Raw genomic sequence first — 15,848 nt, 5'->3', positions numbered from 1 at the left:
ACAACATTTTTATTTATGTGTCTATCTGTCGCATCACCACAGCATCACTCAGCACCACCACAGCATTACTCAGGGGCACCACAACCTCACTATGCGCTACCACAGCATCACTCGTCGCTACCACAGTACCACTCGTCACCAAAGCATCACTCGTCGCCACCACAGCATCAATCAGTGCAACAATTCAACAACAACTGGTTCAAATATGTTCTCTCAATGTTTCAAGCTTTATTACAAATGTCACAAAAAAAATGTGAATATTTCACTTCTGTTCTTGGATTTTCGTCACAATAAAATACACTGAACATAATCTTCACAAAAGTTATTTACAAAAGTTTAAGTTATTGCCTTTATAAATTACAATCACTTTTATTTAAGTATTAATTATTTTAAAAAAACAGAAGCAATTGTTATTTGTAATATCAATACATCTAAGTCACGTAAATACAACACATATTGCATTACAAAGGCTATAGGTGTCACATTTGCGAAAGGTAAACTATTGGCATTGTAAATGACAAAGCTATTAATTTCGCTATTTTCAAAACCAACACATAAATAAAAAATGTGACATTTACAATACCAATAACTCAAACTTTCCTAATGCGAGACCTATTGCATTGCAAATGCTTGTTCTCATTTAGCAATACCCAATCCACTGAGTCCTCCCCTCCAAAACTCCTTTTTACTCATCCAAAAGCCTCCTCCTATTGCAAAGACCTAAAAAAAAATAATAATATTCTTTCACTCTTTTATCCATCCACTATCCTTTTCAATCGAAATTAACAGACTAACATGTTCACTTCTCAAATTCCATATTAAACTATACTAATATACTACCCAAATAACTGAATAACATATCCACTACTCAAATTACTTCATATTTTTTTTCTTCTTTTTTTTAAACTATACTCATTTTCAACAGTTATGGGTTCTGGAGTGGCGTGCTACTCGCCATAAAAGCGCTTCAACACCCATCAAGGGTAACAAGTGCTATATGAATGCAAATCTTTCTTCCCCTTTTATCCCTCCGTTATCCTTCTCACTCCTAGTAACTGACTAATATCCACCACTGAAATTACTTCATATTTCACCATATTAATTCACCACTAATCCTTTATAGGCTTCCTGAATAGCGTACATCAACAAGCGATATATAAACACAAACCTTTGTCCTCCTCTATCCTTCTGCTATCATTCCAAATCCATATAACTGACTAACCTATTCACCACCACTTAAATTGTACTCGCATGTTTCTCTATACTAATTCAACACTATGGGTCCTGGAGTAGCGTGCTACTCGCCGAAAAAGCACTTCGACGCCTCGTCAGGGGTAGTAAGCACTATATAAATGCAATTATAATACAATACAATACAATTGAAAAAACAAAGTTAAAGTGAAGCCATGGTCAGGATTAATTCACTCTTTTATAACACTGCCATATTGTTATCTTGATAGCTGGTCTTGTGTTTCTATGTAGTTGTCAACTTGGTGTTATGAGCATGGCGGTTGGCGTGAGTTATGACAGGTGTTTTGGGCTTTGAACCCCTAACTAACAAATTGTGGTATTCTGACAAATTGCTTGTGGCTAGTTCCAAAACTAGGAGGTGCTGCTAGAATTATCATCACTGCTGCCTTTCCATATTTAAAAAAACAAAAATTAAAACTCTACTTTTTAACTTAAAACTCTGCTGTTAAAGTCATTGGTCCGCTTAACCTGTGTTGCTGCACTTAGCTCTATAGCACTATGAAGTTTCGTTGTTCACGCTCTGAAAATTAATTTAGCATAACATAGGAGCAGATGGTGCTCTTGGCTGAAGACATAAATAGTAGTTTGCCAGCCTGTTGTGGAGGAGGAGAAGCTATATTTAGTTTACAAAGGAGCAGGAGCCCCCCACCCTGTTGTGGATAAATGTAGGACTCAGGCCTGTTCTAGCGGTAAACTTGACTCTTAAAAGCGCAGGGTCTATTCCTCCTGCTTAGAGAAGCCTAGGAGAAGGTGTTGTCTTTGATTTTAGAAAGAGCAAGACTTGGTCCCCCTGCTTTGGTGAAATGTTGGAATGTTCCCAGCACTGGCAGTCATCTTGCTCAAACGATGGCCTGGGCGAAACTTAAATGAAGCTGGCATAATTTGCATAATTTAGGAAATTTAATTTTACTCTTGTTGAGCAGAATTCCAGAAATTACACCATTAGGCCTTTTTGATTAATTACATGGTATTTGAGTTCTAAGTCTACAGCGAGCGTGACTTTTGTGTAAAAAATGTACTGCAAACACACAAGAGAATGCAAGCAACTTTTTGATCCAGATGCTTTTGTTTCTTGAACTTTTTTGAAAGGCGTAATGTGTCCTCTTGTCAAAATTTGACGAAACGATACATTTCGTGCTGAAAAAATGACAGACTTGCATCAACCATAATTTCGAGTTATTTTACCAAATTGTCCTGTAATTAAGGGCCAGATGTATGAAGCGTTCTTCCCATTCGCAAACGGGCCGATTCTCAGGATCTGCCTGTTTGTGAACGGGAAAAATCCTTTTGGGACGTATCATCCCAAAAGGCCATCGCAAAATAAGGAATCGCTAAATTTGCGATTACCTATTTTGCAAATACATTTAAGGAATTAAAAATTGCGATTCCTTAAATGCAATTCTGAAAACACCCAAGTTGTGCGATTTTGACTTAAGAAATCGCAAATTACCACCAACTTCAAGTTGGTGGTAATTTGCAATTTCCTAGAAAAGTTACCTTTTTTGCATTTTTCAGAATGCCGTGTGGCACACATTACATGGCCTAAGGGCATGTATGTGTGCAACATGTGCACACATGCATATTTCAGGGTTGCAACAGGGTGACCTTTTGGCACCCATGTACCCTTGAAATTGCATTCGCAATTTGCGAGTACATATTTGGTACTCACAAATTGCGACTATCTTCCAATTCATTAAATGAATGAGAAGGTATTCCTTAATTTCGATTCACAATTGAGGAATATGTAGGATTTGCAATTATTATTGTGAAACCTACATACATTAATTTTCCGAGTCCTTGATAGCGAATCGCTAAAATTCACTGTTAAGGACTCGCAAACTGCAATGATGATACATCTGCCTCTAATGAAACTGCAAATTACGTTAATTGTGCACATACTTTCTTAAAAGCAGAACATTGCAGCAGACATCGTCATTCTCTATGGTCGGTTAGGGGAGGGTACTGCTTTTTCACATTCACCCACTAGCAACAAGAATGTCAATCTGTATTCCAAAGTTTTGGACCAAAAGTTGTGACACCCAGTCATCGAAAGACAGAAGACTTAAATCAAAAGTACATTATTTTCTGCAATAGTATAGAAAACTTACTTCATAGTACTTCGTATCAATCAATACTTTGTCCATTTTCTTGGATCCGGCTCATTTAGTTTCCAAAGTCCACATGTGTGGGTGTGAGAGAAAAGTTGGAATAAAGTCCAGTCTTTGTTGAGGAGTCCAAGCAATGACCGCATAATACGATGGTGCACCCAATGGGCATCATTTTTCAGTCAAGAAAAATATACACAAATCTACAAACTTTACTGTGATTTAGCAACTGTACTTGGGCCTAAAACACTTTAAAATGTAAATACCTAACAGGTTGACCTCTCTCTCCCTCTGTTTATGTTTAAATGCATCTCTCAAATGAGATGGCATTGTGTGACTGTAACAGATTTCTATTTGAAACCGCATTCCCCCCACCTCGCTTTCAGGACATTGTTTAATGGATGGAAGGAGTATGACTATGCTGAGATATTGCATTCCAAAATCTGCTTCTTCATCTACGGTGTAACCCCACTTTTAAAGGCCTACTTAGAGAGGGTGAGAAATGCCCTTATTGTTATGAGGTATTTCCATTTTAATCCGCTGCCTTACGTGGTGGAGGAATCATTTGGGGTAAATCCCTCACTGTGACAAGATACTGCACATGAGACTTTGCTCCCTTCTGTAACCTATATCATTAGCCAAAGAATGTATGATTACTTTAATTTCTTCTCATTTGCCTTCCCCTACCCACTGAACTTCTCTTTCCTGCCCACTCTTTGACACCGTCCATCTCCCAACCCCATGTCTTGTTTGACTCCTGCCCCATAGTCAAGCACCAAGCAGACCCCCATAGCTGACTTATAAAGCTAGCAGACATTTTTTTTATCTTTTCCATTTCTTAGCTTTCTGATTGGCTCAACTTGAAATGTTAATGGGGGTGCTTTGTGGTCTAGAATCTAACCCTACACTTCTCTTTGCATCTGGCTTCTGTAGGGTAAGCTCCTGGACTGGCTAATTCCTCTGAAGGAGAACTTGCAACTTATTCTGGAATCTAAACTCAAAGAAGACAAGGCTTACAAATCCACAATGGTGAGTGTCAATGAAACTGTGTGTATGTATGTGCGCACGCTGATTCTTGTGTGGTATGTGCCTCTTTGTTTTTGTTCCTGGTCCGTTTTAGGGTTTTGTGCAGTTTAGGGCCTCTTTGCATCTTTGTCTACTATCTCTACCCGTGGAGGAAGTTGTGCTTCACAAGATGCAAGATTGTATTTGTGTGTGTCTTCTCCTTTTGTGTATGATTTATCTGGGTACAACTTTGAATCTGTAAGCGTGTGGAGTGAAGTATGAACTTGTAGGGTACTGTGCAGCTTCGTAAATGCAATAGTGCAATGCTGGCTTGATGATATTCCCAGGCACTCGAGCTGAATATGCATTAAAGCTTAACATAAGTTCAGCTTCATGAAATTCAATTGGAGAGGTCTCGTGGGGTAAAGGAGGATAGAGTTCAAAGAATCAATTACGTTCCTATTAGTTGTGTTTTTTCTGTTTTGGTGCTGCAATATTAGTTTGTCCAGTCACCTAGAAAAAGGCCCTATGGTCTGTAGGTACAGGTAAATATTCTGTAGAGTTGTTAGTAGGCCCATTTCCACCAAGCCAACTAGTAGTGTGACCTCTTAAGGGTTTGCAGGGTCTAGAATCAGTGTTACTTGGCAGACAGGTAGAGTGGCTTGCCTAGTAGTTGGCATGAGTAGATGGGATAGCAGAGCAGCAGCAAAGTCTGACCCACATCAGGCATCATTGACACAGCACAGGTGCTTCCCTCCCACATCTCAGCTTGTAGTATGGCTAATAGGCCAGAGAGGGCTCTGCAGCACTTTTCATACTAACAGGATACATAGCCAACATGTGTGAATAGAAATGTATGTCTGTATGCTTACAACGAGAACACCAGCAGATGCATGTGAATATGCTTAACAGAAAACACAGAGGTTAAGAGGGAGTAGAAGGGAATTATACCATCAAGAATTACAAAAAGATTATAAAGATCATTAATCTCCAAAACACTCATCTTAGCTTCAAGAAAATATTTAAATATTGGGTCTTAGTGCATACCTACCTCCTGTGATATCCAGTTAGTGAAGAAGAACAGTGTTTCGAGTTTCATTGGCTATGTTTAAATAATTATAGAGCTTGAGTGGAGGAGTGTGGCTCAATGGTTAGAGCGGCAGACCCTGATGCAGAGTTCTGGCCAGGGACCAGGGTTCGATTCCCGTCTCGGCGGGTCTTGGGCTCAATTTGCTCGGACCTGTTAATTCTCGCCTCGGTGCCTATTCTAATCACGGGCCCCATGCTGCAACTCTGGGCAATAGCTTGCTTAGCCTCCACACCAGCCCCAACAGCGCTAAGGATGCCTGACTTCACCCTGGGGGTGCCCAGGAGTGGACACTTCACAGGGAAAGCCAGGAGGGGTTCCACAGCGGTATGAGTATCAGCGCCAGGAAGCCGAATAGGCGACACCGCAAGGTGACCGTCTGGTGACAGTGCGCTCTATAAGTACCATGACATTTACATTTACATTTGAGGTATGTACCTGACAATTCTGCAACCGATGTAAATGAGAACGTATCTATGACCAACCTCACACAACTTCTTGTGCATTTTTAAATGATGGGGGCACATGATTCCTGAAGCAACTTTTTCAGTTTACGGTGAAAGCTTGATAGATCCTTCCAAGGAGATTCTCATCTTTTATTCTACTAACCTGACTATTGGTATAGTACTTGAGAAGCAACTTTCATAACCAGTGACCAGTCGCATGTATGTGAGCCGGATCCAGGCATGTATATCTGCCGTTGAGACCTGTATGTTCTCGATTGAGGCATATAAATGTTCCAGATAGAGGCATTTAAGTAGCCAATAGGGGCATTGGCGTGGACATTATGGGTACTGTGCCATAGGAGTGAAGGGTGTATCATAAATACTGTGACAGTGAATGGAACGTGTATCAGAAATATTGCACCGGTGTATGAAGCACTTATCACAGACACTGCCAGTGGATGGAACATGCATTACAAATACTGCGTTTGGCTGCCAATCAGCTATATTGAGCACTTGCTTTGTGCTCAACTAAATTAGCTCAAACAAAGCACACACAAGGAGATGATGGATGGAGTGCTGAAACTCTTTAACACTCGCCCGCAGTTACGGATCCGAGTTGACTTCATCATCGTTCTTTATCTGACTTCGCCACGTTACTTCAGACCCAGCTATATGCAAACACAGTCTTTACCATGGGCCTCATGGGAACAGTCCAGCCCCAACTGCTAAGCCAGGTCTTCACTGGATCCGGAAACAAGCATCCTGGGACCGGTTTCGGGGTAACACCCCTCATCAGCCAGGCTAGCGTGAATCCAGTGGCAAAGTGAGCAAGGACCTCACATCTGGCCATACCCTGGCAAGTTAGGGCAAACAAAGCAAACACAAGGAGATGATGGATGGAGCACTGAAACTTTTCAGACACTCACCCCAGTCACAGATCTTGGTTGAATCCATCAGCGTTCTTTAGCTCACTTCGCCACCCCAGTTCAGACCCAGCTATATGCAAATCAGTCTTGACCCTTGGCAGGGTATGCCCAGACATGAGTCCCTTGCTTACTTTGTCAGTCCTGGCTGATGAGGGCTGTTACCCTGAAACTGGTCCCAGGATGCTTGTTTCCAGTCCAAGGAAGACCTTGCTTGGCAGTTTGGGCTGGACTATTCCCATCAAAACCAAAGGGGATGAGGGATGGAGTGTTGAACATGCAAGCACTCACGCTCAGTCAACTGATCTCGGTTTAATCCATCATCATTCGTTAGCTCACTCCGCCACCCCAGTTCAGACATGGCCATATGCAAATCAGTCTGACCCAGTGCCTCATGCGAACAGTCCAGCCCGAAATGCCAAGCCATGTTTTCCCGGGACCGGAAACAAGCATCCCATGAGGCATAGGTTAAAGACTGATTTGCATATAGCTTGGTCTGAACTGGGGTGGCAAAGTGAGCTAAACAACAATGATGGATTCAACCTAGATCTGGGACTGGGGTGAGTGTCTGAAAAGTTTCAGCACTCCATCCATCATCTCCTTGTGTTTGTTGCAACTAGATTAGGTGGCATGTATAATGATTACCGGCTGCTCATGGCCTACTTTAACTGTCACAAATAGTGCACAGAACCCTTAATATGTGTAGAGACTGTGAGCCAATCGGATCAGGCTACATCAGCTCATAATGCTACAGAGATTTTTGGGAATTTCTCTTTACCCTTCCAAGGTGTTGTCTTTCAAACCTTAACTGCTCCCTCCAACTTTATATTCACTTTACATTATTGATTGCCGAAGCGCGATCAAGAAAATGACCCTGCCAAGGACTTTCACGCTGTTAGTTGTTTGGAAAGGGCATACTGGGCCAAAGAAAGGAGGTAAGGGATTTGTCTTCTAGGTAAGCTGAACAAAAAAACTGAACACCTTATCTAAGGAAAACAAGGTAAATTTAGAATGAGGGGTGTTAAATAACTGACTGTGTAGTGTGAAGTCCTAGTAGCTTTCTTTTCCACTCCTCTGAGGCAATATAGAGTGATGCACTGGCCCCAGCAATGGAGTTTAAGGTCATTTACCACTAGTGTCCAGAATCCATCCTACTATGGCTATGCAAACTGGGACAAGCACAACACGTTCTGCACATTGCTCTTAGGGTCCCAGGCATCCCAATTAGGAAAGTGGCGGAGGCAAGAGCTCAGAATTCAACAGTTAACCAACAAACAAAAAACTATTTTCCATACCAGGCGAATGCTTGTCCTCTGCAGTTGCAGCCTTGGAGGATGCTGAGAGGGATTCTAATCTTTGGCAGTTCTATCCTTAAAAGTCGATGCATGAACTCCTCTTGGTGGGCATGTCAGATGCCAGCAGCAGTGCTACACCCTCTGGTTGATGGCGGAACACAGAGTCGCATGGTGACAACTTAGTGAATGCTGTTTTCTGTAGCTCATGATGGGAGCTGCCGCGTGAGACCGTGGACCCTGCAGACTGCAGGTCAGGATTGGCTTCCCTTTAAGAAGTGTGCTTCTTCTGTGTGCCCCACACCAAGGAACCCGCTCTGCTTCTCCTCCTGGAAAGTCTCTCCCTGTACAGGGCCAGAGACTCTTCCACCCTCTCTGAAAGGACAGGCAGACTTTAGCCAGACCCTCAGCATCTCCAGCAAGTTGAAAACTTCAGGTGTTTTCCCCTTACTCCTGGTAGACTGACTTTCATGCAAACATTAGCCCTGGTTGTCCAAGATCAATGAGATCCAGCACTCCCTTGCTTGGTCATAAAGGGCTTGGAAGTGGAGAAAGATGGGACTTCCCGCGACCATTCAAAACCACTGATGAAAGCGTCATTTCTGACCCAAGGGCTCCTGACTGAGACCATGCCAAATGGGAATCCAGGGAGAGACTGAGACAGCCACTCGTACCGAAGCAGTGAGATCTGTATATAGTAGATGAACGTAAGAGAGAAATCGGGGGTCCATGTTGAGACGTCGCTGGAGCTCAAACAGGTAGTTGAAGGGTTTTTTGAAATTCGCTAGATACAGGGCAGCCGGGTGACCTAGGCCAAACACTGCAGCTATGGCATAATAGGCAGAGAGGGTGCTATGACACGTTGCTCTGCGGGGACCTTTTCATTAACTTTGAGTCAGAAAGATTGGTAAGAAATGCTGATGCAAAAAATGCTGTCACATGAGCTACCAACCATATCCTTGAGCCAGGATTGGATCGGCTAGTGTGGGTGTTGGGGACACCTGCCTTTTCTTCTTTCACAACCAGAGGTCTCCAAACCAGTGACTCATTTAAGTCAAAGTGGAGGCTAACTTTGGTACTTGAAAAAAGGTTACCAATCTTTTTGTCTAATGGAGCACCAATATCTAGATGGAGAGTCACATCTGGATATTGGTGCTCAACCCTGGCTTACAGTCATCCCTTATATCTATACAAGTGACAAGATTTCTAAATAACACAAACAACAAAACATAATATTCTATATAAACAAACAGGGAGACACCCTTTCCACGTTGCTGTTAACGTCGCGGCTCCGCCCGCGCAATAGAACGTTCCGCACCAGAGCGGAACGTTCAGCGCAGCGGAGGCCTAGAAATGGAAACATGATTTAGAAATTGTAAACAAGCGCCTCTTTTGGATATGTTCCAGATGTTATGTTATGTTATGTTATGTTATATCTGTCTTGTATAGCGCACGGCTACTCAAAGAGTGTCCCGGCGCTTTATTGCAAACCTGTACCACAAAATAACTGAAAAGAAAAAAGCAGAAAAAGGAGAAATCCCTAAACTAACAATAAAGGCTGATATCCAAAGAGTAAAAAGCCAGGTTTTTAGGCCCTTCCTAAACGCCAACAGATTGGAAGTACTGCGCAGTGTCACTGGTAGAGTATTCCAGAGCTGCGGAGCCAGCAGTCTGAAGGATCGACCTCCTATACGTGCCCTTTTTATACGAGGGACCACGGCAAGGAACAAAGACTCCGACCTCAGGGACCTGGCAGGATGGTAAAAGGTTAGCCTTTTTTGGAGATATTTTGCTCCTGAAGCATGTAGAGCTTTATGGGCCAGGGTCAAGGCCTTAAAAATTATCCGCTTCCGGATAGGCAACCAGTGGAGTGACTGCAGGAGGCCCGAGGTTCTAGCTCGGACGGGTAATCCAAAGATGGCCCGTGCTGCCGAGTTCTAGACCACCTGCAGTCGTTGCAACAAGTACTCCGGCAGGCCGAGATAAAGGATGTTCGAATAATCCATTCTCGAGCCGATTATAGCCTGAACCGTTATCTTCCTGTGATCCTCCGGAAGCATATGGAGAAACTTGCGAAGCATCCGGAGGAGACCGAAACAGGTACCGGTAAGACCAAGAATCTGGGCCCTCAGCGTCAGCTCGTTATCGATCTTAATCCCCAAGTTCTTGGCTAGCTGAGAGGAGCCTGCAGGGGGAAACATATTAGCAGGCCACCATTTCTGCCAATCTGGGTCCGATCTGCAACCGAAGAAGAGTACCTCCGATTTATCCGAGTTGCACTTGAGGCTGTTAAGCTGGAACCAATTAAAAACAGCCCCAAGGCAACCCCGGATACTCTCTCCGTCAAAATCTGCTCCCTTCCCGCAGGAAAAGAGGAGCTGGGTATCATCGGCATAGGAAACGATCTGGGCCCGAAAGATTCCGCCAGTGCCGCCAGAGGGATCATAAAGATGTTAAAAAGAGTCGGGCTCAGCACAGATGGGAAATAGACTCTGGTTGTAGGCAGACGCATCAAAATCAGTGATGCATTCCCAATGTGATAGAATTCATTATTTTTAAATAGTGCTTCCCACATGTTGATTTGTTTGGATCCTGGAAATATGCCAGTATCTCTAGCATGCTTTCTTTATGTTATAGGAGCAGGCGCCTTAATAATAAGAACAACACTTGTAAAGCTCATGGTTACACCAAAATGGTGTGTCCCCGTGCCTTGGAGCTTGTAATGCTCTCACCATGAATGGAGATATTTCTATATGCTTTTCCTTTCATCTCTCTTCTGTCTAGATGGATTATAACCCCATAATTTATTTAACTTCTGATACTGGTAAGAAGTATTTCTGGTTGCTTTGGTCAGGAAAGAGTTTGTTTAGTTACAGGAGGGGTGGGGAGGTAAAAGGGGTGGTTATCCACTCCTCCCCTCTAACCTTAAAGAAGTTGTATGCGTGGTCCCCACACCTGTGCATCTTGGGTGGCTCCGCAGAAAATATGGACATGCTTTAACCAGCTTTGAAACACTTCCCAAGAAAACAACACAGGAGAAAACAGTGCATTTTTAGGTCTCTGCTAGAAACGCGCAAAACGTGTTCTCGCCAGAGAACTATAGCGATCGTTTCAGGCGACAAAACGAGACAAGAGCTGTGCACGCGCGCAGCATTGTGAATGGGAGAGGGAGCGACAAGAGCTGGCCACGCGCAGATTTGGTCGTGCGCACGCTCATGGCGCCAGCGTCTCCGCCGCGCGCCGATAACTGCTCTCTTCCTGGCCGGCTTCACGGAAGTCAGCATGGCGTGCGGTGCCACTCTGAAGCGTATGCGCCATGGGTGAGTTTCAAATGATGGAAATTATATACTTTTTGTTATGTATGCATGCATGCATAGGTAGCTCGCCGGAAGGCCCATGCTGTTGTGAACTTGCCCTCAGCAAAAAATGTTGCCCGTGATGTCAGACGGGGGCAGTGCCCTCAGGCCGCCTCTCCACGTCTCATAATCATAAACAGATACCTCCATATGCCCAGTCAGGGTTGTAGCCCCTTCAGATATTCAAAGCAGCAGGATACAAAATCAATCAGAAGAGGGCCCACTCCCATACCCCCCCCCCCCTCCCTTGCTCTGCCCCAACCCTCCCCTGCTCTGCCCCAACCCTCCCCTTCAAAGGCAGATTCCCTGCTGGACAAGTCGGCATACCAGAGCAGCATTGTCCGCGGCCCCCAGACCTGTCAGTGCCGAGGCCGCTCACACAAAGAAAGTGGTTATGGGGCTGAAGACAGCCGGGCCACATACCGGCTGCCAATGTGCCCCCCGTGCTGGGGAGCAGATGAACAAAGGGCGGGCAAAATCACTCTTTAATGAACCCCTCGGCCTGGGCAGTCTATCACCGTCTTCAATGACTTTCAGCTCTGCAGTCTGTACTCCCACTGCTGTCTGCTCCGTCCCTTGTGCCTGACCGGGCGGGGCCTTTCATTATGTAGCTCTGTGGAGTCCAAGCCTCAGTCAAGATAAGCATCACTCATAACTCCAAAAATGGAAGAATAAAAAGAACACTCATATTAAGCTATTGCCTTCAGAATGAATGCACGCTGACAGAAAACAACAGAGAAGATTGCATGAAGAAAGCCAAGTGGGAACATGTATTTTATTTGTCAATCATAAATTAAGATCTGGAAATACCACCATACTCTTTTGTGGCAGATCATATAGCCAGGGCAACGCCATGGATCTGTGCAATAACGAGTTAAGGGACAGATGTTCTAACCCCTTTTGTAGTTATTTGAGAACGCACAATAGGTTTTTCTAATGTACGAATCACCTAAAAAACTTGCGAATGGACATTGATTTGCAATTTGCAAGGGTTTTGTTGTAGGCGTCCCTACCAAACTGCAAATCGGTGTCCTAAACACAGCTCTGATGATGCACCTCGGGCACGGGCCTGACGGAGTTATTCACACAGCTCTGATGATGCACCTCGGGCACAGGGCTGACGCAGTTATTCACACAGCTCTGATGATGCACCTCGGGCACGGGGCTGACGCAGTTATTCACACAGCTCTGATGATGCACCTCAGGCACGGGGCAGATGCAGTTATTCATACAGCTCTGATGATGCACCTCGGGCACAGGGCTGACGTAGTTATTCACACAGCTCTGATGATGCACCTCGGGGACGGGGCTGATGCAGTTATTCGCACAGCTCTGATGATGCACCTCGGGCACGGGTCTGACGCAGTTATTCACACAGCTCTGATGATGCACCTCGGGCACAGGGCTGACGCAGTTATTCACACAGCACTGATGATGCACCTCGGGAACGGTGCTGACGCAGTTATTCACACTGCTCTGATGATGCACCTCAGGCATGGGCTCACAGCTGTTATTATTCACATAGCTCAGATGATGCACCTCAGGCACGGGCTCACAGCTGTTATTATTCACATAGCTCTGTTGCGCTCTCTAATACTCTTTACTAATAACTCTCTCCTACTCACTATCGACTTCTCACTCTACTACTTACTGTGTGTGGGGGTGCTAATGCAATAGGTTTTGCATATGCACGTGATGAAGCTATTGGCAATGTAAATGACAATGCCATTTATTTATGATTTAAAAAAAAATAATAATGAGCAATGCCAATAGCTCTACCTTTAATGCTGCCGAGACCATTGCATTGTAAATGCTTGTTTAAATTATACTTCTGAGCAGGTAGTCAGACTTTAGGTATCAGTCGTTTTATTCTCTTTGTTTCTTCTTTAGCCTTGATCGCTTGTAGACTAGCTGGGTATACAGATACACTCCTGAGTCTCAGGCCTCTCCAGACCTATCCTTTGGACAGGAATCCTCATTCAGTCTGGAGTTTGCATGTTGTTCTAAATGCCTAGGCTGATAAAGATGAACGCTCCAGTGTCTTCCACAAGGATAAGATGTCTTAAGAATATTTCTCTTTTTTGTTTTTGAATCTGAAAGTATGTCTTACTAAACTTGAAGTTCTTATCTGTGGGCAGCTTTGCCTGTTGTCATCAAGAGGCCTATTTTATCTAACTCTTTCTCCAGCCCCAGCCATTAGATTGCCACATTATAAATCACATCATAAATCAAACCACAGGCTGTTGGCTTTCACGCCTCATTCTTTCTGTAGTTTCTGTGTTCTTACACCTCTTGCTAAGCCTTTGTGTTCCAGTGCATGAGAAACTATTTTCTTTACTGCTTCTTTCACGCTTTTTGCTGTCCTCCACTCTTCCACCTTCTCCCTCCATAGATAACTCTTCATATATTGGCTTTTGGCAGTGCTTGTTTTGATGCTTTGATAAAGTCAGTATCTGTGGGCATCCATATAAATAGTATTTTGTTTTTTAATACGATATAGCTGCTGGTTCTTGTGAACATCTGCTAGCACACCAGTAGTCACCATTACAATTGTAAGGTAAAAATAATTCTAAGTTTGTTTCCCATGAATACGCATGCTAAATCATGCCTGACTTATATCGGCCATATATGTATTCTTCTTGGTATACTACACCAAAATAAGCAAGCACTGGCAAAGCCAATAGGTCATCAACTTCATATTCAAGGCAAGACCAATTGGCTTTCCTGTGCTTGCTCGTATAGGTTTGAAGGAGACACTGTAGCTTTGCTTTCTTGTTGGATTTCACATGTTTAATTAACTCTTCAAAAAGATAGTCGAGCATAGTAAGCCAAGGTCCTGTGCAAATGCCTTTGAGGCATCTTAGGCTCACTGGACACTCTACTCTTTATCCTTATTTGGCTCATGGCTTTGCGGCATCAAAGATCAATGTCCATACAGTTAGAGCCAGTGTAGCAGCCCAGGTGAATGGGTGGTGTTCCAGTGGCGCCACTGATTTAGCTGTGCTGTTCTGTCACTTCATATGTTGGTCATAAACTACAAAGCGGTAGCCAGTTTACTCAAGGTCTGTTAAAAGTGTTTTTGGGGTACCATAATCCAGATGTTAAAGCACCCCTCCCTTGCGCCTTCAGCACTCACTTTCTTGAATCAATTAGATGTTGTCCTGAAGCCCCTCACTCATAAGACCTTTCTAGAATCCCCTCTGCTTGTTACTATTGCTGTTCCTAGATAAAGAGAACTCTGGCAGTGGGAATGGGGCCTAGGCAGTCTTGTCTTTCTTCTAGTGTTCATGCTACCTGATCCTGGTTGTGTTTTTTCTGGCATCAACGTACCATAAAACAACACATAACTTACCATTTTGCACTTGCCCCATATTTTATCCAATGTATTCCTAATACTTTGACTGAATGATATCCATTCTGTTATCTTGACTTCCATCAAACGATGTATTCAAGAAGAGAACACAGTGGCTGTCATCCAGTAGTTTTGATAGTCCTCATTCTAGCAGCAGCGATACAAATAGTTAAAAAATACATGTAAAGCAATGGCGGTGGCTGGAATAAGAACAATACAAGTAAAACATGTTTTGTTTGTTTGCTTTCTAAAATTAAACTCTTCTGTGGCTGCCATACTGGTTTCTCTGAGAACTGATCTTTTATATTTCCGATACTTCAATTTTTTCTGCCAAAGAGAGAACTGAGAAACCAGAGGGAGAAAATCTTAGCTGCATTTGAGGAACTGGAGCAATTCCTGGAGCAAGAAAAGCAACATATCCTCAAGCACTTGGAGACAGAGAAGAAGAAGAATCTAAGGATGATCCGGGGAAGAGTGACCGGAATGTTAAAACAGCAATCGATCCTCCAGAACTTGATCACAGAGATAGAGGAGAAGTGTAAACAGCAGGATATAGAGTTATTAAAGGTAAGACTGATCCAAAATCTGTGGCTTTAGGATTCCTTCCTCTGGATTCTGGTCACAGATAGAGAAGAATCATGGGTAGGATGTGGACTTGCTGAAGGTGATGATAGAGAACGAAAAGTCCATAGAACCAGAGTGACAGGCCCTCCTCAGATCGACATTTGTCTTAAGGGAACTGGACACAGGTAGAAACGGGTCAGCAGCAGAATGTGGAGCTATCAAAGATGAGAGAGGAATATAAATCTACAGGACTAGAGAAGCATTCCCCCTCAGTAACATTAAAAGTGAGTGGTAGGGGATTTTTAGGGCTCAGGGATGGTTAGGAGTAAAGGTAGTAAGGGTTTTGTATGTTTCAGGGATGGGCAAAGGGTATTAAGGTGTTTTAGGGTGCAGGGATGGGTAAGTGTGTTGGGGAGGCAATAAGGAAATTCTAGGGTTCAGGGATGAGTAAGGGTAAGGTTTTTATT

The 15,848-nt window shown here is 43.6% G+C and overlaps 1 protein-coding gene across 2 annotated transcripts in view; it reads left to right on the top strand.

Annotated features, from left to right (window-relative positions):
* Window positions 1-15,848, top strand: part of LOC144756173 (E3 ubiquitin-protein ligase TRIM39-like) — a 201,073-nt gene that overhangs the window by 95,468 nt on the left and 89,757 nt on the right. The window contains exons 3-4 of one of the 2 annotated variants that reach the window (XM_078645754.1): window positions 4,290-4,385; window positions 15,154-15,384. In XM_078645754.1, the coding sequence (XP_078501880.1) occupies window positions 4,290-4,385; window positions 15,154-15,384 (327 nt within the window). The remainder of the gene's footprint in view (window positions 1-4,289; window positions 4,386-15,153; window positions 15,385-15,848) is intronic. The other variant, XM_078645755.1, reaches the window with a different exon arrangement.

The sequence above is a fragment of the Lissotriton helveticus genome, chromosome 5_1 (genome assembly GCF_964261635.1).
Source record: "Lissotriton helveticus chromosome 5_1, aLisHel1.1, whole genome shotgun sequence".
Taxonomy (NCBI): domain Eukaryota; kingdom Metazoa; phylum Chordata; class Amphibia; order Caudata; family Salamandridae; genus Lissotriton; species Lissotriton helveticus.
The sequence above is the reverse complement of the archived record's forward strand: the minus strand, read 5'-3'. Positions and strand labels throughout refer to the sequence as shown.